The 24,891-nt window shown below is 34.0% G+C and overlaps 2 protein-coding genes across 2 annotated transcripts; one reads left to right on the top strand and one right to left on the bottom strand.

Moving 5' to 3' along the window:
- Positions 1-4,972: 4,972 nt before the first annotated feature.
- On the bottom strand, positions 4,973-8,795 carry IleRS-m (Isoleucyl-tRNA synthetase, mitochondrial). Its single transcript, XM_072537290.1, has one exon. The coding sequence runs from the start codon at positions 8,642-8,644 to the stop codon at positions 5,822-5,824; it is 2,823 nt and encodes a 940-aa protein (XP_072393391.1). The 5' UTR covers positions 8,645-8,795; the 3' UTR covers positions 4,973-5,821.
- Positions 8,796-9,083: 288 nt separating this feature from the next.
- LOC140445323 (uncharacterized) lies at positions 9,084-22,055 on the top strand. The gene is made up of 5 exons (XM_072537295.1): positions 9,084-9,250; positions 9,306-9,392; positions 14,079-14,297; positions 17,494-17,711; positions 17,968-22,055. Exons 1-5 carry the CDS (start codon positions 9,187-9,189, stop codon positions 18,133-18,135), a joined length of 756 nt encoding a protein of 251 aa, XP_072393396.1. The 5' UTR covers positions 9,084-9,186; the 3' UTR covers positions 18,136-22,055.
- Positions 22,056-24,891: the final 2,836 nt, after the last annotated feature.

Here is a 24,891-nt window from a genome sequence, read left to right as displayed (position 1 = left end):
CTTATTAGGTCTACTGTAAATTTTGCCGAATGTTCTATCATAAACTGTTTCGCCTGTCTTTGTCTTGGTGAATTCCTCCAACATTCTAGAGATGTGTGTGCTACCCACTTACTTGTAGCTGTTCTTGTTACTGCCTTTGCAACGCCACAGAAGGGTTCCGGTCCAATGAATGGCAATAATGAGACTTGTTTGGCCATTTCTTCCGCTTTTTCATTACCTTTATGGCCCTCGTGACCTGGAACCCAGGCTACCGTAACCTAGCTTAGAATTGACCTCTACAGAATTGAGTGCCTTAAGCGCTGCCTGGCTATCTGTGAAGATAACAATTGAACGGTGCGTTCTTTTCTGCCTTTCTATGTATTCCACATAGTGATGGATTGCCGTTAGTTCCTCTTGGAAAATTGTGACATCCTTAGATAGATTTACCGGGAAATGTCTCCCTTGCTTTGTCCCTCAGATGTTTTTGAGCCATCAGTGTACCAGGTAGCTTCTGCTTGTATGGGTACACCTTCCTTTCAGTCTTTCCTGCCTGGTATATTAATTTTGAATTTATTGTCAAAGCTATATCTCGTAGCTGTTGCATCGATGGGTTTTCCTATTGTCAGCCTTATGCATCTGACTATGTATTAATCTGTGCATCACAGATCTGGCTTCGCCCTGTATAAAGATATGAAGTGGTGGAAGATTCAGCAGGACTTCCAACGCCGCTGTATGAGTTGTTTTTATGGCCACGTAATAGACAGGCATGCTAGCCTCTATGTATTACTTAACGGTCTTATTGCTCCCACCTACTGCGTCTTTATCTACCACGTCATAGACCCGTAGGTTATCATTGGTTTAATAACCTTTGTGTATAACCAAAGAGTCATTTTGGGGTTGAGCCCCCAATTTTTACCACACATCCTTCTACATCTGCCCAAGGACATAGTAGCTTTCTGTGTAGTTCTAAGTATGTGAGTATTCCATGTAACTCTATGATCAAAATATACCCCTAGGTACTTTGTTTCTTTGGCAAATGGAAATAGCATTGACTGTCAGTCTCTCTTGTTTACACCAGTTATCAACTATATTTAGGACTACTTGCATTCTCCCAAATACCTGGAGGAATTTACCCTTGACGATGGTTGCAATATCGTCAGCGTATCCTAGACAGTAATGGTCTTTTGTGGACAGATTTTTGAGAAGATCAACTACCAAGGTTGCCCAAAGTATAGAAATCCTTGCGGGTAACTTAACAAATACAGGCTCAGATGAAACGAATATAAAAAAAAAAGAAAAGGAAGGCAATAACACTCGATTATGTGATTTGCTCAGTGAGCATGGTATAAGTATACTTGTGTGAGTGTCTGACAGGATGATATAGCTGCAGGTCCTATGTCAAATTCTCAGTTGATATTTGGTTATGCCTTATTCAAACTTTAGAGCGCTTCCTGTTAATGTTGGACATCAAATTTATGTTACTTTAAAAACATTAATATCCAAATATAAGAATAAGTTATTAGAATAATTGAAACTATACCTATATAATCCTTTGTACAGTAAAACGATAAAGAATGTTGCCAATAAATTGTTACTATTTCATTATAGAAACATCTTTCAGTTAGCTGATTACATAAATTGCAGAAGTTTGGCAATTATTTTATCATCTAAGTTATATCGTTAGTGTAAGGGAAGGTGGGGGAATTCTATGCACTTAAGCAAAACTGTGTTTATTGTTGTTTATTACGTTATTAAAACTATTCAAATTAATATAGTTAACTCACTAAAGTTAATCGTAGACGCAAATAAGACACATATAATCAAAGGGTAATACATGTTCCGCAAGCTCCCAAAATTAAAGGTGCCGTGCAAATCTGTTTCACTGGATATCGGGTCTGCATGGTCTGAAGGAATCAAGGCTCTGTGTACAGCGCTATTTTATTAGCAGCTACTATACTAAGGGGTTCAAGACCTGAACCTCTCAGGTCAGGTATCTTCAGAGTCCCGTCGGCGCATCTTATTCGCGGCTCAACCTCGCAAATCCACCCTTTCTTTTCAGCTGCCTTGCGTAGGTACGTAACGAGCTGGTCGTGTCTTTTAATTCAGTGCCAATGTGATCCGGGGCACTTCTGCAAAACGTGACTAAGGCTCTCGTTACGTTCGCATCCCTTAAAATCGGTGCACTGATCTTATCTCTTGGTACTGGCCAATCCTTAATTGCTGTAAGTTTTTCAGGATCAGCTGTTACACCACTACTTGCTACAATATGTCCTAAGTACTTCACTTCTCGTCGAAACAAGTGACATTTCTTCGGACTTAACTTCAAATTCGCTGCCCGCAATCAGGCATGTTTTCCATGTTAGACCTCTTAAAACTGCCTCCATTAATCTTTCAAATGTGGCCGGGGCATTACATAAACCAAAAGGCATAATTGTGAACTCCCAAAGCCCTGATCCTATCGAGAATGCGGTTTTTTCTCGATCAGCTGACTCCATCTCTACTTACCAATATCCACGTTTCAGATCGAGTGTGGAGAACTAACGAGAACCACAAAGTCTATACAAAGTATCGTCTATTCTGGGCAAAGGATAACTACCTTTTTTAGTTACCGCATTGAGCTGTCGGTAGTCAATACAAAAACGCGTTGAGCCATCTTTCTTCTTTACTAGCACTACTGGTGATGTCCATGGACTGTTTGATGGTTCAATTACCCCTTGTTTGTTCATATCTTTGATGATGTCTTCGGCTTCATCTCTTTTCGCAAATGGAAGTCGCCTATGTTGTTGTCTGATTACTATGCTTGTTTTGCCCTTATCATTCTTATCAATGGCAAAAACATCTTGAAATTCTACCAGCATAGACTTCACTTTTTTAGTTCGTTCATCATCAAGATCTTGGCACGTTTTAATCACAATCTCAACAAGCTCCTTTGGATACTTAGATTTCGATGGTTTCTCATTAGTATTCATAGAACAAATCGAAGCTACGGGAACACACTGTCCGATCAAAGTTCTTTTACTTAACTTAATAGCAGTTCCCTTTAAATTCATAACTCTTACAGGAACGACATCTCGAATTCTTACCAAAGCTTTTGCCGTTAGGAACTCGGCATTGTTCACATCTTCGATCATCCTTAAACTTCCCTCTTGGCAGTAACCATCAGGTCTGGTCATCAAAATTTTCTCACTATCACCGGGTATTCTAACATCACAAGTAGTTATTAAGCTGATAATATCTTCTTTGTCTTCATGAAATGGCAACTCTTCACCACTGATCTCGAGAACTCCATCTTTGACATTCAATACAGCCCCAACTTTCTTTAGTAAATCCATCCCCAATATGAACTCGTCGGAAATCTCTGCAATTAATATTCTATGTTCCACTGTGGTCTGGCCAATGGATACTGACATATTAGCCTCGCCATATGTATTAATTATCTCACCAGTTGCTGTTCTAAGCTTTACTGTTGCAGGCGATAATTTAAGATGGCCTCGTACAACTTTTGGACGTGCAATAGTTCTTGTTGCACCTGTATCTACCAAAAACGATCTATATATATTATTGATACGACCCTCGATGTACAAGCTATGAATTCCACCGAAGGACGTAATGTTAACAGTTACTATGGGGGCTGTGTTTCTCGAGGTCGGCAGTTGCCCCTTGGTGTCGACCCGTTCTAGTTTTCCGACCGTTGTATAATTTTCTTGCAATTACGGCGAATGTGACCTACGTCACCACAATTCCAACATCTGGGCTCGCGTCTCTTCGGCATCGTGTTACGAACTACTTTTCGTACCATTTCTTCCAGACGTTCATCGTTTGGTTCGTCACATTTTTCGATGGTTCTTACTCGATGGCTCCGTGAAGTTTGACTAGCCGTTTCATGTTCCAAGGCTATAGCGAGCGCTTCATCTAGAACTTTCGGTCTTGCTAGTCGTAAAGCTTTCTGTAATTCACTTTCTTTTAACCCATTGGCGAAGGTGTCTACAGCAATTTCTTCCAAAATGTTGGTACCTCCGGATAAGCCAACCGTACTATACGAGCAACATCTGCTTCAAATTCTTGCAAATTTTCACTTGCTCGTTGAATTCTACTTCTTAGTTGCGCCTTGTAGACTTGTTGTAGATGGGCATCTCCGTAACGTTTGTCTAGTCGAGTAAACAAGGTCTGGTAACATTTTTCTTGACCCTTAGGAATCGATCTTAGGATATCTGCAGCATTACCTCGTAAAGCAGCAGTCAAGGAAACAGCTTTTTCTTGTTCTGTCCAATGATTGGCTGTCGCAATAGCTTCAAATTGTCTAAGGTATATGGACCAAGAAGACTTTCCATCAAATGGTGGCAATTTGAATCGCATATGATGTGCCGTTTCGTCTCTAGGTGATTCTTCTTTCACTACCGGATCTAAGGCTACTGTACTAACTGGTGGTAACACTTTTGTATTGGTTATCATGCTCTCTAACTGTTTGATTTTCTCTTCTACTTTATCGAATGTTTTAGAGACTTCTTCAAACTTCTCACTGTTCTGAATACATACTTCGTCGAATCTTCTAGACATATTTTCGAATTTCTCGTCGTTTTGTCTAGCTGTTTCTTTAATAATTTGAGAAGTTTCATCGAATCTTTCATCATTTTTTTTAGAAGTTTCTTTAATCATTTGCGAGACATTTTTAAATTTCCTATCATTTTTTCTAGAACTATCTTCGATCTTAATTAAAACTGCTTCTTCTGCTTTACTGAAAGTTGTACTAGCAGCATCTTTGGTTAGGCACACACGTATTTTTTAAATGTTCTTTTTTTTACAAAGATCGCTACCGAACTACGCGGCTGTTCCCGACGAACGATACTTTTCAAAAGTCTTTATTTTTATTTAGCAATCACTGCTGAATTTATTTCTAAATCTCACACCGTGACACCAACTGTAGCGAGATTAAATAAAACGAGCGGTTAGAATTTATATAAATATATTTATTTATAAGTTTACAGCACGATTATCTCTTATCAACTAAACTAACTCATAACATCGTTACATATATATACCAAAAGTATTATTCTAGAATAATCTAAAGTAGTCCCACCTCTAATTCACCTACGCGACGGGTTGTTCTCTCTCGCACTCAATATCGCCGGAAGCTTCTAGTCGCTTTCGAGACGTAACCGTTACACGGACCACGCTGAATGCATGTTCGTAACACTATGTATTATCATTGAAGTCTCAATAACAACTGAAATTCATAAGCATGTGTAGCAATATCTCTGCACTCCAACTGATGTGCTTTGTTATACATTTAAATGTGTGCACATGACACCAGCTAAGACTGGTATATTTGAATCGACTCTGTGTATAATTACCTGCTGCATAAAATTCCCCCACCCTCCTTTAAATGTTTCACAGTTTCTCTATCTTGCACAGTTGCTTTCCAGTTTTCTGCAATATTTTTTCCTTGCCATTTCCATTTAAGTTTTGTCCAAATCTGTCAGTCTGTAGAATTCTTCCACAATTTGTATTATTCTCTCTATCTTTGAATTGGAATATTTCTTTTTGCCATTTACCTACGGTCTTGTTACAACTTTCGTTATTTTCTCATATTTGGGTTTCCTTTCTTCCATTTTTATTGGTCTAAATTTTCTTGTTTAGTTTGTTCAGTCCCTGTTTGTTTATGTTTGGATTTATCAAAGTGTTTTCCACAAATAAAAATATAACTACCTACCCTAAATATTCTACAGAATATATAAAATTACTAAAGAAGTTTTGTAGCCTATCAAAAGATTTAAAACTGCGTACAGAAATAGAAAAAATAAAAGATTTTACCATTTTTTAAAAATATTTATTATTTACAATTTTAATTAGTAAAAATAGCTGTTTGACTATTCATAGAATTACATACTTCATAACACCTCATACACAATTCATTTTCCTTTTCTGAATTAACTTTTCTACATCTAGGGCAACTGCACTTTTTACTCTCACTCACAGATATTTTATAAGGTTCAATAAGGTCACTTTCAATAATATTTACATGAGATACTTGAAGTATGTCTACTAATTGTTTTTCTAATTCCTCCAGGCTAGTTAATGGTTTAATAGTGTTTTTGTAGACATCTTTTGAAAATATAATATCGACAATTTTATTGATAGTGTTTGCTCCGGCTTCTTTATTTACTTCTCTTTTGCATCCCAAGATAACTTCAAATAACTTTTCAATTTGACTATTATTCCAATCTTCAGTGGGTTGTGAATGCTTACTGGTAAAGAAAGTTTTGTTTTCTTTTTGGGTAAAGTGTAAGTATAATTCTTCAACTAAATGTGGCAACATAGGGGCTACTGACTGTGTTATGATTTCAAAAATTTGGAACAATGTAAATTGAGCTGCTCTTCTTTCAGTACTAGTTTGTATATCACAGTAAAGTCTGTCTTTTATAGAGTTGTAATACAAGGCAGATACAGAGTTTGTTAATAAGTTGATAACAGCAATTGACACTTTGTGGTACTGGAAGTTTTGCATATGTTGGCTGATTTTATTGTGAAACTGATATAATAAATGTAACATATATCTGTCAATTAATAATAGGCGAGATTTATTCAAGTCTTTATTTTCATAGTCACTTAAACATCCAAGTGCAAATCTTAGTACACTTCTGATTTTTTGCACTTCTTCAGCACTTGATTCTAGCACATTAGGACTCACATTGGCTAAAGCCTGTTGATTAGCATGACAAGCAACCCACCACCTTAATGTATCAACTCCATAGACATTCTGTCCCTTTTTACCTTTAGTAATTTCCTCAGGGTCTACAACATTGCCTATAGATTTAGACATTTTTATGCCATTTTCATCAACTGCAAAACCATGCACATAAATCGTTTTATATGGAGCCTTGTCTCTAAGTGCTACAGAAGTAAGCAGGGATGATTGGAACCATCCTGTAAACTGATCTACACCTTCAAGATACATATCCGCTACTTTTGGACCTTCTAAAACCTTACTCCAGGAGAGACCACTATCCAACCAGATATCCATTATATCTTCACATTTTTCAATGTCATCTGATTTTGAACATGTATTTTCAGGCAGGAGTTCTTGTCCATTTAATTTCCACCAAAAGTCAGTTCCTTTTTCATCAACTAATCTGCAATGATGGCTTATAGTGTTCTCATTTATGATTGTTTCTGAAGTAGTTTTATTGTATAAAACTGGAATTGGGACTCCCCATTTTCGTTGTCTGGAAATGCACCAATAAGGCCTCTTCTCAATTTGTGTAATTAAATTTGTTTTGTATATTTCACTTCTATCATGTGGAAGTATATTCACATCTTCTAAAAGTTCAACAGCCCTGGATTTAATTGCTTGTGTATTAATAAACCATTGCTTACTAGCTTTAATAATCACAGGCTTCTTTGTTCTCCAATCATATGGATAACTGTGAGTCAGCATTTCCTTGTGCAGTAAATTTTTACCTAATATTTCTAAAACAGCATTATTCCCATCTGTCAAACATGTCTTTCCTTGAAGTGAAGGTCCTGCTTCACTTGTGTAACAACCTTTATCATCTACCAGATCTACTATCTGCATTTTATTCTTAAGACACACTAGAAAATCGTCTGGACCATGTGCTCCTGCTAAATGTACTAAACCTGTACCTTTAGCATTGGTAACATGTGTTGATGGAAGAAAATTATACAGTTTATTTTTATACACAGGATGTTCATAAACAATCTCATCTAAAGCATTTCCTGTCACAATCTGCACTGCTTCAAAATTTATATTTAGAATCTTTGAAACGTCATCAGCAAGATCTGTAGAAACTATATAGATCTCATTAGTGTCAGGATTTTTGAGAATTGAGTAAGAAAAGTCCTTATTAAAACACACAGCTTGGTTTGAGGGTAATGTCCATGGGGTTGTAGTCCAAATTATTGCATAAACATCTTTATCTGCTAAAGAAGAAATTTTAGGCACACTTTTTATTTTTAACTGAATGTAAGCACTAAGACTCTTGTGTTTCTCATTATACTCCAACTCAGCTTCTGCCAAAGCAGTTTGTGATGATGGTGACCAATGCACTGGCTTAATGTCTCTATAGACCAAATTTTTCTTGTATAATTTAAAAAACTGTCTGAGCTGCAATTTCATATAGTCTTTTGAAAATGTAGTATAAGAATGTTTCCAATCCCCAATAACTCCCCATGACATAAATATTTTCTTCTGCTCCTCAATTGCTTCTTTGGCGAAATTTCTTGCCCTCTTTCTAATTTCAATGGGATCTTTCTCTTTTGAATTACTTAAAGCTTTTAACTCGATAGGTAATCCATGGCAATCCCAACCTGGAATGTAGTGCACTTTATTACCTTTTAAAATCTCATTGCGTAAAATTGTATCTTTTAAAATTTTGTTGATAGCGTGTCCCATATGAGGCCGACCATTTGCATAGGGTGGACCATCATGTAACACAAATTCTGGTTCTGATAAATGTCCTCTTTGCCAATTGTACAGTCGTTCAAATTCGGTGCTGCTGTATATATTCTCATCACGTTCTATAAGCTTTTTACCAGTCAATTTTAAAGGAAATGTTGTCTTTGGTAATAATACTGCATACTTTTTTGGGTTTGTACAATATGCCCTACCAACATTTTTTATATTTTTAAAACTTCCATTGAATAACATACTAAAACTGTTAAACACGACCAGAGTCGTAGATTTTAAAAATCTTAATAATGAACATATATTAATTAATTGTTAAACTTATTTTTCTTGGAAAACAAAAATTTTTTATATACAAGTGAGGTTATGTGATTCATTCCTAAATGAACAATGCAGGACATTTGAACTATACTTAGGCGTACATATTTAATTTTGGCAAGGTTGAAAAATGATATTTTTCAATATTTCCAAACCCAGTAAATATTATATAGATACATTATTTTTTAAGTGTAAATATTGTATAAGAGTAACGTATTGCAAAATAAACGTCTTCATACGGATTTTAAAACCATTCCTAAACTATCTACAATCGAGCACATGTACTCTCGTGTGTAACCGTTTAACTTTTAATTATTAGAACTACTGGTTCAAAAAAGAAGTAGTTCAATGACTCCGTAGAAACCACAAATCACCTGATCTGTGCGACGAATGGTGTATCGTTTAAATTTATAAATATTTCAAAAAAATGAAAAGAAAAATTAGTATATTTTTTCAATATTAAATCGATGATAACTCAAAATATGGAAGGCACCTCTTGTACTGCTGAACCAGAAATATTTGAATCAGAGAGTATACAATAATTGTAAATAACACATCTATACATTTTAATTTTTAACTGTTTTAGAATGGGTAATAACAAAAAATGAAAATGGGGCTGTTAAAGTAGCTACTTGTGAGGAAGAGGAAACTCGAATATATGACAAAACAAGAGGTATGCATGTAAAACACATTTATTTTACTTACACATAGTATGGCAAGCAATATACCTATTTAAATTACTATAATTGAGCTATACTCTAGGTTAAAGTAATAATAAAAAAACAGAGGATAGTTAATAATTAGAATTTACTTGTAAAGCAATTGTAGAAGAATTTCGAAAGGAGATACCCACATTTTGACAGAAGCAGAAATGGATTAAGAAGAAGCAAGGACACTCTATTTTTACAGATTGAATCGTCATCATCATCATTCTGGCTTTACAACCCTGCGTGAAGTCACCTCAAGAATTTCTCTCCAGTCATCCCTATCGATCATCTTTCTCCACCAAGCATGTATTCCCATATTTCTCATGACTTTATTGATGTTATCACAGAACCTTGTTCTGGGTCTTTCTCTTCTTCTCTGACCAACAGGTCTATCAAAGAGCGTTTTTCTAGCTAGGTCATTTTGTTCCATCCACATTACATGTCCTATCCACCTCAGATGTCCTACCTTAATATGTTTTATGATATCAGGTTCCTGGTATATTCTATAAAGTTCGAAGTTGTATCGTCTTCTCCACACTCCATTGTCATTCACTGCTCCATAGATTTACCTTAGTACTTTTCTTTCGAAACATCCTAACATGTTTTCATTATTTTTTGTTAGAGTCCAGGTCTCTGAGCCATATTTTAGAACTGGGTGTATTATTGTTTTGTAGAGTTTTATTTTTGTATTTCTCGATAAAAGTGTGGATTTGAGCCGAAAATAGCATCTGTTTGGCTCTGCAACTTCTGTTTCAAAACCTTGTGGACCTCGTAAATATGCATGCCCCAAAAAATAAATGGACTCTAAAAACATTTACCATTTTAATTTCATAGGAAATTAGGCGACATGGTAGGATTTGCACATACTAATGATGTCGAGTATTTCCAATAAACATGACATGTTATGTTTCTCTAATCTTAAACCTTCCAGTTAGTCAACATATTTTTATTTTATCTCACATTGAAAGATGTAATAAATTGAAAGATGTAATAAAAATTTACAACTTCCTGTCTTCACTGCCGATAAGAATTGCTGTGTAAAAATGTAAAATATTTACATTGCACTAATTTGGCTTATAAATAAACCTGTTAAAAACTGAAAAAAATCTAGAGGACAAATAAATAAAAATCAAATCAATGTATGATAGAAAAATAATAGGATTTTGGTTTTAAATTCAGCAAGATATGTTTATACAATAATAATAATAATAAAGGTCTTTATTTTTCCTTCAAATTCATACAATATACAAAATATATAAATTATATATGCATAAAATACAATACGAAAGAAAAAATGCTGAAGATCAGTTGGTGCTGATTTCAAGAAATCAGTACCTCTGCTTTTCATCTTAAGCAAGAGAAAAAAATATATAATATATTTTTTTGCATGTTCTGTAACAATCAATTAAAAACCATAACCAATAGAAACATTTAACATTTAAATATTGTCCAAAAACTATCACACAGTTTATACATACTTCATAACAGGTCATTTAATTGTATTTTTGATGATTTTGTGGAAAAGACAAGCAGCATGTAGAAATCTTCTCTTTTCCATGTTCAACCATTTTACATGTTTTAATTTGTGAGAAATAGGCTGGTGTCTTCTTACACCACAGATCAGACGAAGACACGAATTTTGAACCACCTGAATTCTTCTCCTGTCATCTGAACTAATACAAGGCCCATACACAACATCTCCATAGTTAAATTTTGATAATACAAAACTTTCGCACAATATTCTTTTTACTTTGTATGACAGACAGCAGCGATTATGGTAAATTGTTCTTAGACTGAGAAATGCTTTACTCACACAGGTGTTAATATGTTTTGTAAATTTGAGGTGATTATCTAAAGTTAAACCTAGATTTTTTGCACTAGTTACAGGTTTAATGATTTCATTATCAACAACTATTTCAATGATGTTACTCATTTCCAAACACACCCTGGTTGGATCAAAAGCCACCAGATTAGTTTTTTTATAGTTTATATTTAATGCATGATTTCTTGCCCAAGCAGTCAATGATTTAATATCTTGATTAACAATCTCAATAGCACTTGCTCTGTCAATCAGGTAAAATGAGTGGTAAATTTGTGTATCATCTGCATAGAGATGAAATTTACAGGTATTCAAGGAGGTACCAATATTGGTGGTGTATAAAGTAAATAAGATTGGATCTAAGATTGAGCCCCGAGGTACACCTGACAAAATGTTTAGAAAATCAGAGCTTCTTTTGTCTACTTTGACGCTCTGTTTCCTGTGATGCAAGTATGACTTAACCATATTCAATGCATCCATGGAAAAGCCGATTGACTGCAAAACTGCAGAGTAGTGAATGATTGTGTCGAATGCCTTAGAGAAATCGATCAAAACTAAAATGGTAACCTTACCCACATCTCTTTCTCTCAAAATGCCATCAGTTATTTTAAGGAGTGCTGTTTCACAGTTGTGAAATGGCCTAATCCCGGACTGAAAATCAGTTAAGATATTATTGGTAGAAATATAATCACCAAGCTGCATTTGCATAATGCGTTCTAACACTTTTGATAAAATAGGCAGAATACTAATAGGTCTAAGATCCTTATATTCGGTTGGATTGTTACATTTAGGTATGGGTCTAATTAATGCTTTTTTCCATTCATCTGGAAAATAGTTACTCGAGAGGCAACAATTCATTATATGCGTTATATAAGGAATGATTGAAGCAACATTTTTAAGTTTAAACCGTCTGAACCTAGAGCATTAGATTTAATAGTATATAACAATTTTTGCACCAGATCACAAGATACTGAAGTAAAGGTGAATTGTTCCTGATTAGGTACAGTATTTAAATAATTGTCAATTGTATTTTGATTGATTGTTAGATGTGGGATGCATGATGTGTAGTACTGATTAATCTCATAGGGTTTTTTTAATGTTTCTGGAATTGTGTGTTCTGTCTTACCAATATTAATGAGTTGTAAATTTTTTCAAGTATTTTTTATCTCACCCACATGAAGTTTGTGTGGAAAGAAAGGTTTTTTTCATTCTCACATGCTAATGTTGTATAATTTCTAATCATTTTGTAGTAGGTAAGGTGATCTACCTCCTTAGTTTTCTGCCACTTTTTTTAGCCTGATCTCTTAGTGACATAAGAAGTTTCACATTATCTGTTAGCCAAGGATTATAATTTTTAGTGACATTAATCTTTTTAAAAGGAGCATGTTTGTCGAAGAGAGCCACAATGTGATGTTTTGATGATGTGATGTTTTCAATGTGATAGATGTTGGTAAACAAAGTACAGTTTAAATCAAGTAAAAAAAGATTTGCATCAAAGTGTTTGAAATTTCTAACAGTCTTAAAAATTGGGGCTGGTTTTTCTGGGAAGATATTGACACAATAAATAAGCTCATGGTCTGTGATGTGCTCAAGAGAACACACACCAAAGGAGTTTATTCTATTTTCGTTATTTTATTAGAGACAATTATATAATCAATCAGAGTCTGCGATGTAGGGGTTATATGAGTTGGCCCATCAATAATCTGTACCAAATTAAAACTGTCAAGTAAGTCATTAATTTTATGAGCTTATACGAGACGAAAACCTCAAATTCCTTGGGAAAAATATACCCATGAAATTTTTTGCATAATCACTTTCATAAAATACTGCAGAATAATGTTCAAGAGGTCGCTTATACAAAAGGTGGTCCTAATTTATTTTTTTTTTTACAGTTTTGTATAAATCCATTTTTAGGTTGTTATAATGGCCTCAAACAACTAAAAACAATGTTTTTAAATTAAATAAGCCAAACTAAAGTATCAGAAACTGATAGAACAAGGTTTTGTGAATTCAAAAATAATTGTGTGTTTTTGAGCCTTCAATCATCATTTTTCGTTTTTTTTTTCAATTTTAAATTGTTTATAAGTTAAAAACGATCAACTTTAGAGAAAAATTACAATTAACCTTTTTTATTCAGAATGATCCAAAAAAATGATCGAATATTAAAAAAGATTGTTCACAAACAAAAAAAATATAAGTATATTAAAGCTATTTTACTAACGCAAAAACTAGTTCGTTTTTGTCTCGCTACGATAACGCACTGAAGAGAACTGCATGTTTTAGCAATGCCTGATATTATTGTTTCGTTCGTAGATCGACGTCACTAAATGATTACGTCAGGCCCACGACATTATGAATTATCCCTACTGTGGAAAATATTTTATATACTGTATTTAGAAGCGTAATTCCTCTGTGGTTATAGCATTCAAAGATAACTCCTTTTTTTGTGTATGCTGCAAATTATTCCAATCATCTCTGAGGAGGGATTTCTGTGTCCAAGTATTTCTTTTATAAGCTGCTGTAATGCCATTATGGTATCATGGCCATCTTCTCTATATAGTTCAGCTGGGAGATTAACTTTAAGAATATTGGAATATTTTTCTTGTTGATTTATTTTCAGTTCATAAAATTGAAAATGATAAAGATGTTATGTTTTCACAAGTATTTGAATTTGTGGTAGCATATTTTTTGTTCATTCTTCTAAGATTCGACTTCTTTAATTTAATTCCTTTCTGTGTGTCTTAAATTTAACATTATTTTTTTATTTCTTCTTTTCCAATATTTCTTTTGTTCTGTTATTGATTCTGTCTTTATATGTATTTTATTTTTTCAGACTGGATAGTTACTGAAGATGAAAACGATCCAGAAAATGATCCAAAAAACGAACACACTCCAATGACTAAAAATATTGGAAGATTTTTCATCTGTGATTTATTTACTGCTGATAAAGTTGAAAATGGTTTTGTTTGTAAAAATATTACCTTTTCACGAGTACTCCTGTGTGGTAATGTAGTCCATAGATATGAATATTCACAACATTACTTTATAGATGGTAAGTCAATGTGTTGTTAAATTTGTTTAAAAGAATCTTGTAAATGTTAGATAAACATGTGATGCAAAGTTATAAGGAAATTTAATTTCCCAAAGTTTTGTTTATAATGTTCTTCTTTTTTGAATTTGTATCTGTTATCAAATATTGATATACTCCATTCGCTTAGCTCGGGCATATTTTGACAGATTCATTGTCGGAAACCTACAACACAACAATTCCTACTTCTCAGTATTAATAGCTCAACTATCCTACCAAAGAATATAGACGCTCCTACCAAAGAAGATAGACGCTTATAGAAGACCAGTTCAAATGGGCGATTTGGTTACGGTTTAAGAGGGTGGCTGCATAAACTCACAGCGTGGTGCCGTGGCCGTCGGCTTAAAACTATCTTGAAAATTTCATAATGAAATATGTAGTTAGGGGGAAGTGGGAAAGGAGTACGAACGGGTAACTTTGCATCTACGCCTAAACAAATTTCGATGCCATTGATTTGCAAACTGTCTTTTTTTTTTGTTTTTTCACAATAAAATCTTTATTTTCAATATATTAAATTGTTAAATTTTTAATTTTAAAACTTAAAAATGTATGATATTTACAATATTCAAAGTATTTATTTTTTTAATCGTATAACTTTGAATTAAAAATTGGTTTGTTCCAACACAACGAAAAACCGTCACATAACTTTTTATTATACTGTTTTTCTGCCCAGAAATTAACGAAACAATTTTAAAAAATTTCAATTTAAAAAAAAAGTATTCAATGAAACTTTTTACTAAATTATGAAATTTTCCATTTCGCCAAAACTTCCATTTCATCCATAATTTTTCAATAACAACAAAAAGCATTCCTGATTTATTTTTGAAATAACAAAATAAACTTTAACAGTACATTTTAATGAATAGTACCTATATGTGAAAGTTTTTACGCTGTATGGGTACTATTTAATCTTGTTTTAAAATAACAACTAATAGTATCTAAAACATAATTTTCACAATGAATGAATATTGGTGAAATTATTACAATATAGTCTTAAACTGATTTATACTTAAGATTTGTACATATTTCAATTAAAAATTTGAATTATAATAATTTTTCTAAAAAGATTAATTTATTAAAAGTTAAAATAATATTATTTTCTTTAAACAATTTTATAAAACGCAAAAATTTAATCCTATTCTACGACCACGCGGCATCTACATATAAAAATATCTAAAGTTGCATTTATTGCCCCACTCTTTCATATTTTAGAAGCAAACCGCTCCTTAGTGGTACCACGTGCAACACGTGCGTTCCACTCGTCCCACTTTTCTTTATCTATGTCACATCTTTTGCTATGCTCAAAAATAACAGTGAAAAATTCTTCTATAAGCGTCTATATTCTTTGCTCCTACTATTGCAGACTTCTTTCTTTAAAAAAAGAAGAATTATTCTAAATAGTGGAAGTGTATACTAAACCCATCAAATATTGGGTAGTATATATTTAAAAAATATATTTTAGTTGTTATAATTTAACATAACTATTTATTATATGGTGCAGATAAATAAATATTAATTGTCGGTAATTCGTAAAGTTCTATTTTATTTACTATTTAGTTTGTTTACTATTAATATTGGCTGTGAGTACGTGTGCTTGGTTGTATAGTAATTTCCAGCTACTTTTAGTCTGTCAAAAAGTAACTAACTTCGCAAAAAAATAATTACTAAATTCACTAGACAGTTCGGACTGGGAATAGCGAACCGAATATATAATGGCTGTTCATATATTATTAAAATCAGTAGAAAAAGCTTTATTTTTTTAGATATTTTTATATAGTATATTAGTTAATTTGGGTATTTAGATTATACTTATTTTGTTAGCCATAAAATACAAGCTATTTCAATAAAAATTATGGATTTACTCAAGTTTGAAATAAAAAAAACATACCAGTCAAGATGATGACTGATATAAATGAGACTATGATGTAAATTCCTGGAAGAAACATTACATTCTTTGTCTTTTATGTCTTTTACTATATTGCTTGATATACCTATAACAAATTAAACATGCGATAATAAATGGTTAAACAAAAGTTTCTTCTGTTTAGTTTTATTAGAATTAAAACATTTTTAGTTTGTTCATGATAAACAAAAAAATCAACAAGATAAAAACTCACAGAATTGTAAAACATCAAAGTTGCCTGAATTTTACCATACACTATAGTACAAATGATGAAAGTATAGTTTGACAGTTTCATGAATGTTTTATTTATATTATATTAATGGTATATGATATACTATTATTAATAGTATTTTTTTTAAATGTACCGCATAATGCATCATGTTATACTTTTATGAACAGTACCTTCTTTGTACTATATCACTTCCTGCATTTGTTCCATGTTCAAAATTAATCCAATGTAGTGAATTTTATGAAAAAACTGTATTAAATTTTGCAGGTTTTGTAAAAGACACAAATATAGTATAAACAAACATCTAAATTAACCTTTGATATTTACTTTTAAAACACATCTTCCCATTTAAGTTGCCTTGACACTGATGATTAACATGGCAAGACTCTCTCTATCTTGATCTATTCTGATCAATTATTCTACTCTCTGTATTCCAGTCCATTCTCTGATATTCTTGAACCACTAGGCTTGTTTTTTATCAATTCTCCTGCATCCTTTGACTTTACCCATCATAATTAGTCGAAATATATTATATGGTTTTCCCCGTGTTACATGATCAAGTTATACTATTTTACTGGAGTTTATGCTATCAATCAACTGACGATTAGCTTCTGCTCTTCGTTTGTCTGCTTTGCCGTCCACGATATTTTTAGTGTTTATCTGTAAAACCACATTTCAGAAGCCTCCAAGCCGTTAATAGTGAATATTTTCAAGGACCGTGCGTCGACACCATATATGTAACATTTAATCATGTGTTTCCTAAGTTGAAGTTTCAAGTTATCGTTTTAGAAGAGTAACCTCATTATTAAAAAGTTTTTTTTAAATGTCACAGTAGAGAAAACCAGCAGTTTCATCTATAATGTTGCGACTACTCAATGCGACATCTACCTATGCGATTGGTCTAAAACGGTTCATTTCATCTTCATGTATAAATATATAGTTTTATTTCAATTTTACTATTACTTTTCTAAATTTAAAATATATCCCAGATGTTAATTACAAAAGTCAAATACTTTTATATTTTTTAGTTGATGATGGAACCAGTGTCATCAGATGTATTATTTCAGTAAATACTTTAAATAGTTTAAAAAAATTGGATAATGATTTAGAGGCCTGTAAAGAATGGTTGCTAAGAAAAACAACAAATAAGAGTTCTTGGGTAAAAGGAGCGCAAATCACCATGTCCTCAATTAATTATTTACAGAAAACTATTCCAGCCTTTAATGAAATAGAGTTGGGAGATACGGTAAGTAACATAAAATACAATACTCTTGCTCGCATTGTCTTATTTCTCCATATTCTCAGTCTTTCTCTCTTTCGTCTTCCGTTTAAGCTCCAGTCTGACATTACATTCTGGGAGTCTATATTCTGAAGATACATTTTATGGCAAAACATCTAGACATAAACATCAAATAAAATTTAAGAAACCTGTATACTGCGTATATTTTCAGTTTTTTTTTATATCCAATTTAAGAAAATGTATTAATTATGTTAATTTTTAGATTAAAATATTTGGACGTTTAAAAGAAAATGCTTATGGTAGAAATGTATTCATTCAGAAAATATGGATCGAACAGAACAATTCCTTAGTTTTTAACAAGTATTTGGAAGAAATGATCAATGTATATGAAAATCAGTACAATATTCGATTTAACAATCGTTTCGATTAACAAACCAAATCGAATTGTGATAGAAGACATGTGATAGTAACATTATTGAAAGTATTTATATTATCTTCTATACTAGTAAGAAATGTTTTCGTACGAGAACATCAAATTGCGTTTAATAGGTGAAGAATGGACGATCTTTTAGTTCATCCAGAGAATAATTTCAAAAAGTTCTTTTTATACATTTTGTTTCGAATGATTTTTCTGTAATTTTTGTTCTTTACTTTATTATATAAAGCTACTTTTTTACAAGAATCGAAGAATTTTATAATAAAATAGAACAAATAATTCTATTGAGATAGAAAGGTGAGGCAAGAATGATCACTGGAGGCTGCAATTTCAAAATTAGCGGTGGTGCTGAAGAAGACAATATTAGGGACTTATGGGCCCGGTACAAGAAATAACAGGAAAGATAGGCTAATACAATTTTGTGTAGAGAATAACCTTTTAATGCAACAACTTTTGAGTTTAAGAAATATATAAAATTCGTAAAAATCCACACTGGTACAGATGTTTATAGTGATCACAATCTAGTTATTTCAGACTCAAAATATTTCTGAAAGTCGAAAGAGAAAATGTGGCAACAAAAATAGACATAAATAAATAAATATAAGGTTGAATGCTCGAATAAATGAACTTTGATCAGATAAAAGGCATATATCGAGCACAGTTTAATTAAATCTTGCCCAAGTACTTTCGATCCCTAGATCATCTTCAGAGGCATCTGAAATAAGCCAAGAAACGTTTTTTTATAACCAAAAAATAGAAATTTTATAACCAAAAAAAAAATAGACATTGCACAACTAAAAAACACCCAAAGAAGGAAAGAGAAATCTCAAGGTCGAGAAAGAAATAGAAACGACTGCGAACCCAGTACGAAGTGAAGACAGTAAAGAAAAGAAGACCGAAGAAGAAGAGATCGTATTCACGAAAATTACAGGAAGAAAGAATGTTAGAGGAGGGGGCGGAGCCTACAGCTCGACCGACATCTCGTTCAGTTAACGGTATGACCTAAGACCGCACACAACATAAATTGTCGTACGGCCGTAGCATCCACAGAGATCTGCAGATTTTCTGTATCTGAATGTAATTCGACCGCCGCTCGTGAGGCGGAGCGAAGGTCCTTCGCCTCCATTCTCGACCTCGTGGTTACTTGTGTGTGTTTGTACCACGCTCCACGTGAAGTTCACCGGTGGCTCTGTAGTCCCCGAAGGCCCACCAACAATTCAGAATACTTACTTCTTACTTAACACTGGATTTCTCTTACATGTATTGAATATGAGTTTTCTAATTGCGAAAGAATTTTATGTCTTGTAAAGACGTTGATTATTTCCGTCGAGAAGATTTCTAACGGCGAAGCCCGACTTCAGCTCGGTCACCGAGCGAGGAGCGATTCTAAGTCCACCTGGGACTTTTATTCACTCCTCACCGTCGGTGGTCCAGTGAAACACTGTGCCAGTTCGGCACGATCTGAGTTAGGTATAAGGCACACTGTCTTTCCTATCTCAAAGATCGATGCCTATCCATTCAGGAAATGTTCACTCCGAGCTGATAGTTTCTTTCATGAGGTAACAAGCTTACTATTAAACTTTTTTTCACCTCGACGAAAGAGTTACCAACAGTCGCTACTGCGGTTCCTATACCTTCCTGTATGCCTGGATAATATCGTAGCCACACGGCTTCGTGTTTATTCAAACACTAAAGAACTTTTGGAATCGTCTTCGAAGCGAAGTCTTCTTAAATCGAAGTAATGTTCACTCAGGTAATAATAAAACGCAGAATCGTAGAAAAGGCACTCGGCCAACAAGGTCTAGTAGGGGCTAGTGGTGTAAGACGACTAGATCCCGATCGGAAGATGTGCTGCCGTTTTATACACCTCGTGTTTGCAATTTGACAGCGATCTTCCGTCAGGAGGCCAATAACAAAGCAGTTAATAAGACTGTTTGTTATTGGCCGGCCAGAGTGACAATCTACGTCGAGATTGGTCACTTCTGGCGACAAAATTATCACCATGTCGTGGATGTAACATTTAAAAAAATGTTAATCTTAATCTTAATTATCAAGGGTGCTTTAACGATCCATCAACGGGAGGAATCCAACATAATGTGGTCCAGGCCGACGTGCTTGGGTCTGACATCGTCATCCATCTAATCAAGCCATCGTCCATTACTTCTTCGGCGGAGGAAGGGTAGATAGTAATAAAATACTAGTTTTCGTAGACAACTCTAACTCAGCAAAGGAGTCTGTTTGCTCGAGACTACAAGCCCATGAAGAGAAATGAAAATGGTGTAGCACTGGCTACAAACGAACAGAGCCCCAAAATGAGCCCTCCAGAGAGTAAAGCTCTATGCTGGAGGGTGCCCGGCCAAGCAGTGGGCACGCTGTGCTCTGAGACTCAAGAACGCAATTGTCTGGAGGTGTCGCATATTTATCTGTTTCGAAAACGATGGTATATGGGCACTTTCAGTACGACCGCCAATAGCAATTATTAACATTGTCGAGACGTAACAACCAAATTCAACAAAATGAGTTTCCTTAAGGCAACAATCCCATGAAGAGCTAAGCCGCCCCAGAAGGGAACCCCCATGGTATGGAAACCCTACATTGGGGAGCCTGGCCAGGGAGAAGTCTCGTGGAGCGCTGAAGATGTCTCATATTTGTGTTAATATGTCAATATATGGACACTTTCAGGATAATCACCAATTACAATTATTTAAATTGTAACAGATGGAATGATGCGACAACTGGTTCGTGGATGTGACCATTAGGGAAAATAGCCTATTCCATTCTCGAGGGTGCTTGTAATGTCCATCATCGGAGGAATCCATCATATCCTGGTCCATATCGGACGTGTAAGGGTCTGACATGTCATCCACTAGTATTTAAAATCCATTTCCATTTATTTGTTACCATTTCCATATTTATTTCGATTTTATTCATTTCTTTATTATTAGTTCCAAGATGTATTTGTAAGTTAATTCGAATTCTTCATTCTCGCAAAGAGAATGCCGGTATTAAGTCATCGTCCATTATGTACTTCTTCTTCGACAGAGGAAGGTTAGATAGTAACAAAACACATAAATTGCCCAAGACAACTAAACTCAGCAAAATGAGTCTTTTCTTCAGGCAACAAGCCCATGAAGAGAAAAGAAAAACGTAGACATTGCTACACAGAGCTGAGCCCCGGAAGAGAACCCCCAGGGTATGGAAACCCTATATTGGGGGAGTCTAGCCAGGCAGTCTCGTGGAGTACTGAAGATGTCTCATATTTGTGTTAATATATCAATATATGGGCACTTTCAGGACAATCACCAATTACAATTATTTCAATTGTAAAAGATGGGGCGATGCGAAATCTAACAGCATACGGCGACAAAATACACGCTCCCAACATGACCAAACCATTCGAGGATGGAACTTTGGACACTTTGGAACCAGAAGCATCGAGAATGTCAAATGTGATATTGATGAAACTTCTGAAACAACTTCCGTATCACGGGAAACACAATCAACGGATGAATATCCCGAAAATTAATAATACATTAAACTCAGGTTTCATCAAACGCTTTATCGTCTTAACTACATATTATGATTATATTATACTGCATATACCTACCTAGTAATAGTTCTAGTGTCTATTAATAATTCGTATGAATTTAAAAATGGTAGTTTAGGGGAGAAAATATGTTCCAAACTATCTGACTATATACCGCAATCTGCAATTGAAATTGTTACTACTCTCACTAAAATGCCCACCTTTAAAACAACAATTCGTTAGGTAGACATGACGTCATTCACAGCCATTTAATGTCCGTTAAAAATCATCGTTTCTGTAATAATAAGTTTTGTCTTATATTACTATTGTAATTGTTTTATGTTACTATTAAATTTTTATACATTTTTCCAATAAAAATAAAAAAAAATTGATTGTATTTTGCCATCTTTATTCTGTCACCCATTCCCGTAAAGAACTATGTGACACGACCCCTAAAACCAAGAATCACAGGGCAGTAATGTCATGCGACTCGAGACCTAAAATCAAGCCTTAGATAGAGCAATCTTATTGTCGACGACTTAAGGCAGAAGAAATATGGATTACATATTCGGTTCATGGAACGCTTTAACATGGAATAAAACAGTAGCTCCAGCATCGCTGCTCAATGAATTTAAAAAATATAAAATACAACAAACTAGCTGTAAAACAAGACACCAAATGACTAGACAATGCAATAAAAGACAAAAAAACACAATACTATATAGCGAAAAAGATAACGGAAGGAAGAATTTGTAATGGCTTTTGTAATGTAACATAAGACTAAAAGGAAAATTTTTTAGCTTCTCAATTATTAATACTCAGAGCTCGATAGAAGAATACAATATAGCAATAAAAGAGGAGTTCTTGAGCCGTTAGAAGAAATATCGATCAGCAAACATTCACTACATTAAAACGTACATAAATCAACGTGGATTAAAGGGTTGCCACAGAAATGGGGGGATGGGTAAACTTTTTTAGTGCGTGTTGATATTTACTAAAGAAATATATGGCTGAAAACATGCCAAGCTGTTGCGTTTTTGGTGATGTTTGCTGAAATAAAAATATTGATTTTTTGTATACACTTTTATTGTGCAATATTACAAAATAAACGATTGAAATACAATGGCAATCGTAGGCAACTAAATTAAAATTTTATGTCAGCTGTGTAGTAGAAGGTAGAGCAGAACTAGACTTCTGGGGATACATATGTGATATGTGAAAATGTTTTTGTTTTGCATGATTTCGTCATAATTCGGCTGTATTTGTGAGGCTAAAATGTTTAGTAATGAAAAAAGTGGTCATCATGGTCACATGGACAGCCCATTACGAATACAATTTTTTCTTAGTTTCATTATTGAAAATGTTTGTTCGCACAAATAACAGCAAATATAGCCATTATTTTTTGGGCGTGAGCAACTATATTTGGGTATTGTATCCTAAATATGGCCTTATCAAATTCCGATTTGCTGCATTAAGAAAAAGTTGCTCCAACTTTTCATCGACGTTGGTATTAAAAGGCATGGAAAAAATGTTAAGCGACGGTTTAATTTCCTTAAGATTTAGAAATCTCTTCTCAATTTTCTCATGAAGTTTCTTCAGTTGTTGAGCGAATCTTTGTTTTCTTCTGAGACAGGTGTCATACTGCTAGTTTGGGAAAATGGGTAAGTTCATTTATCTCTATAGAGGAAAGGAGACAATTGCCGTACACCTAAGCAGCAATTTATTTTTTGTTTTCAAAAAAAGTATATGTACAGAAGATGCTTCATGTGTTAAGCAATATCCAATAAATGTACTATCAAAATTTATAACAATATAAACTATGTATTTGCAACATTCATACTATTTTTTTACACTTTACGTAAAATAGGTACTACAAGTACGGTATTACACGAAAGTTGCAGGTATTACCGTACCGTGGTGACCAGATATCATATACAAAAATAAATCACAAAAAGTGTATAAAAACGTGTAAATTAAGAAAATCCACAAATATAGTTTTCAACCCGATCAGCACCACCACACAGTGTATGTGCCCATTTGCCACAGTTAACACAATGGAACCAAATTCATTATTTTTGCCGAATTCTCGACATATAAGACAGATCTCATTATTTTTGTGTGCTACCCCTTCCATAAATTCTTTAACATAATCTTCATCGTCACAAACTGGTTCCACTTCTTCATCTGAATCTGAAGAGTCAACAAAAACTTTTCTTTTGTGGGATAACTTGATGCTTTTACTTATTGTAGTTTTTGTGTGTTTTTTCGGAGGATTTATATTTTTAGTACCAGATTTTCCAATTCAGTCTTCATAGGCGTTGAAGTCAATATTTGTGAGTGCGTCTTTTTTGTCACTTTAGATTTTTGTTTTGACTGGCTAGAAAAAGTCTCTGGAGCAGGAGAGACCATAGCAAAATTTTAAAATGTTTTTGTAGGTATAGACAAATTTTCTTTGTCTTCAGTAATTGAGGTATTTTTACTATTTTGCTGAGTCCTTCATTTTTAATATATAATATCATCATTAGCCGTTTTGTGTCCATGCGCTGGCATACGCTTGATGTCGTCTAACCACCTTGTTGGAGGACGTCCTCGATTACGATAAGCATCGTGTCTAGGTCCCCATTCTAAAATTTTCTTGGTCCATATTCCATCTCTGACTCTGGCAACATGTCCTGCCCAGTTTCGTTGTAATTCTTTTAACTGCGTCCGTAATACCAGTTTTTCTCTATTTAATTTGAAGCTCTGTCTCTTTGAGATATATTCAACATTAACCTGTCCATTGCTTTCTGTGCCACTTGTATCTTATTGATACTTTTCTGACGAGGGTCACTGTTTCTGCTCTATACATTACAACAGGAAGTACACATTGATCAATTATTTTCAAGCACATGGGAATATCTATCTAAAGACCTCCTCTTAGTTTTCCGTAAGCTGCCCGTGTTAGTCCTATTCTCCTGTTTAACTCTGTTGTTTGATTGTCTCTTCCTAATTTAATCTCGTGGCCCAGATACCCAGATTAATTTTAAGGCCCACTCTTGTACAAGAACTCTAAAGGTCTTGAAGAAGTTAACAGGCATGATCTACCCGGTCTGCAATAAGACTATGTCGTCTGCAATCCTTATGCAAGTTGTTCAGAAACTCCCTATTTATGTTAACTCCAATATTTTCCCAATTATTGTTTCTCATGGCATTCTGATATATTCTGATTCTGATAATAAAGCAGA

Source organism: Diabrotica undecimpunctata, chromosome 7 (assembly GCF_040954645.1).
Source record: "Diabrotica undecimpunctata isolate CICGRU chromosome 7, icDiaUnde3, whole genome shotgun sequence".
NCBI classification, from domain to species: Eukaryota; Metazoa; Arthropoda; class Insecta; order Coleoptera; family Chrysomelidae; genus Diabrotica; species Diabrotica undecimpunctata.
This window is presented reverse-complemented; position numbering and strand designations above follow the sequence as displayed.

Coding starts and splice junctions, on each gene's coding strand:
- LOC140445323 (XM_072537295.1), top strand. CDS start 9,187: ATGATAACTCAAAATATGGAAGGCACCTCTTGTACTGCTGAACCAGAA. Junction 14,298..17,493: donor ACAACATTACTTTATAGATG/GTAAGTCAATGT, acceptor TATATTTTTTAG/TTGATGATGGAACCAGTGTC. Junction 17,712..17,967: donor AAATAGAGTTGGGAGATACG/GTAAGTAACATA, acceptor GTTAATTTTTAG/ATTAAAATATTTGGACGTTT.
- IleRS-m (XM_072537290.1), bottom strand. CDS start 8,644: ATGTTATTCAATGGAAGTTTTAAAAATATAAAAAATGTTGGTAGGGCA.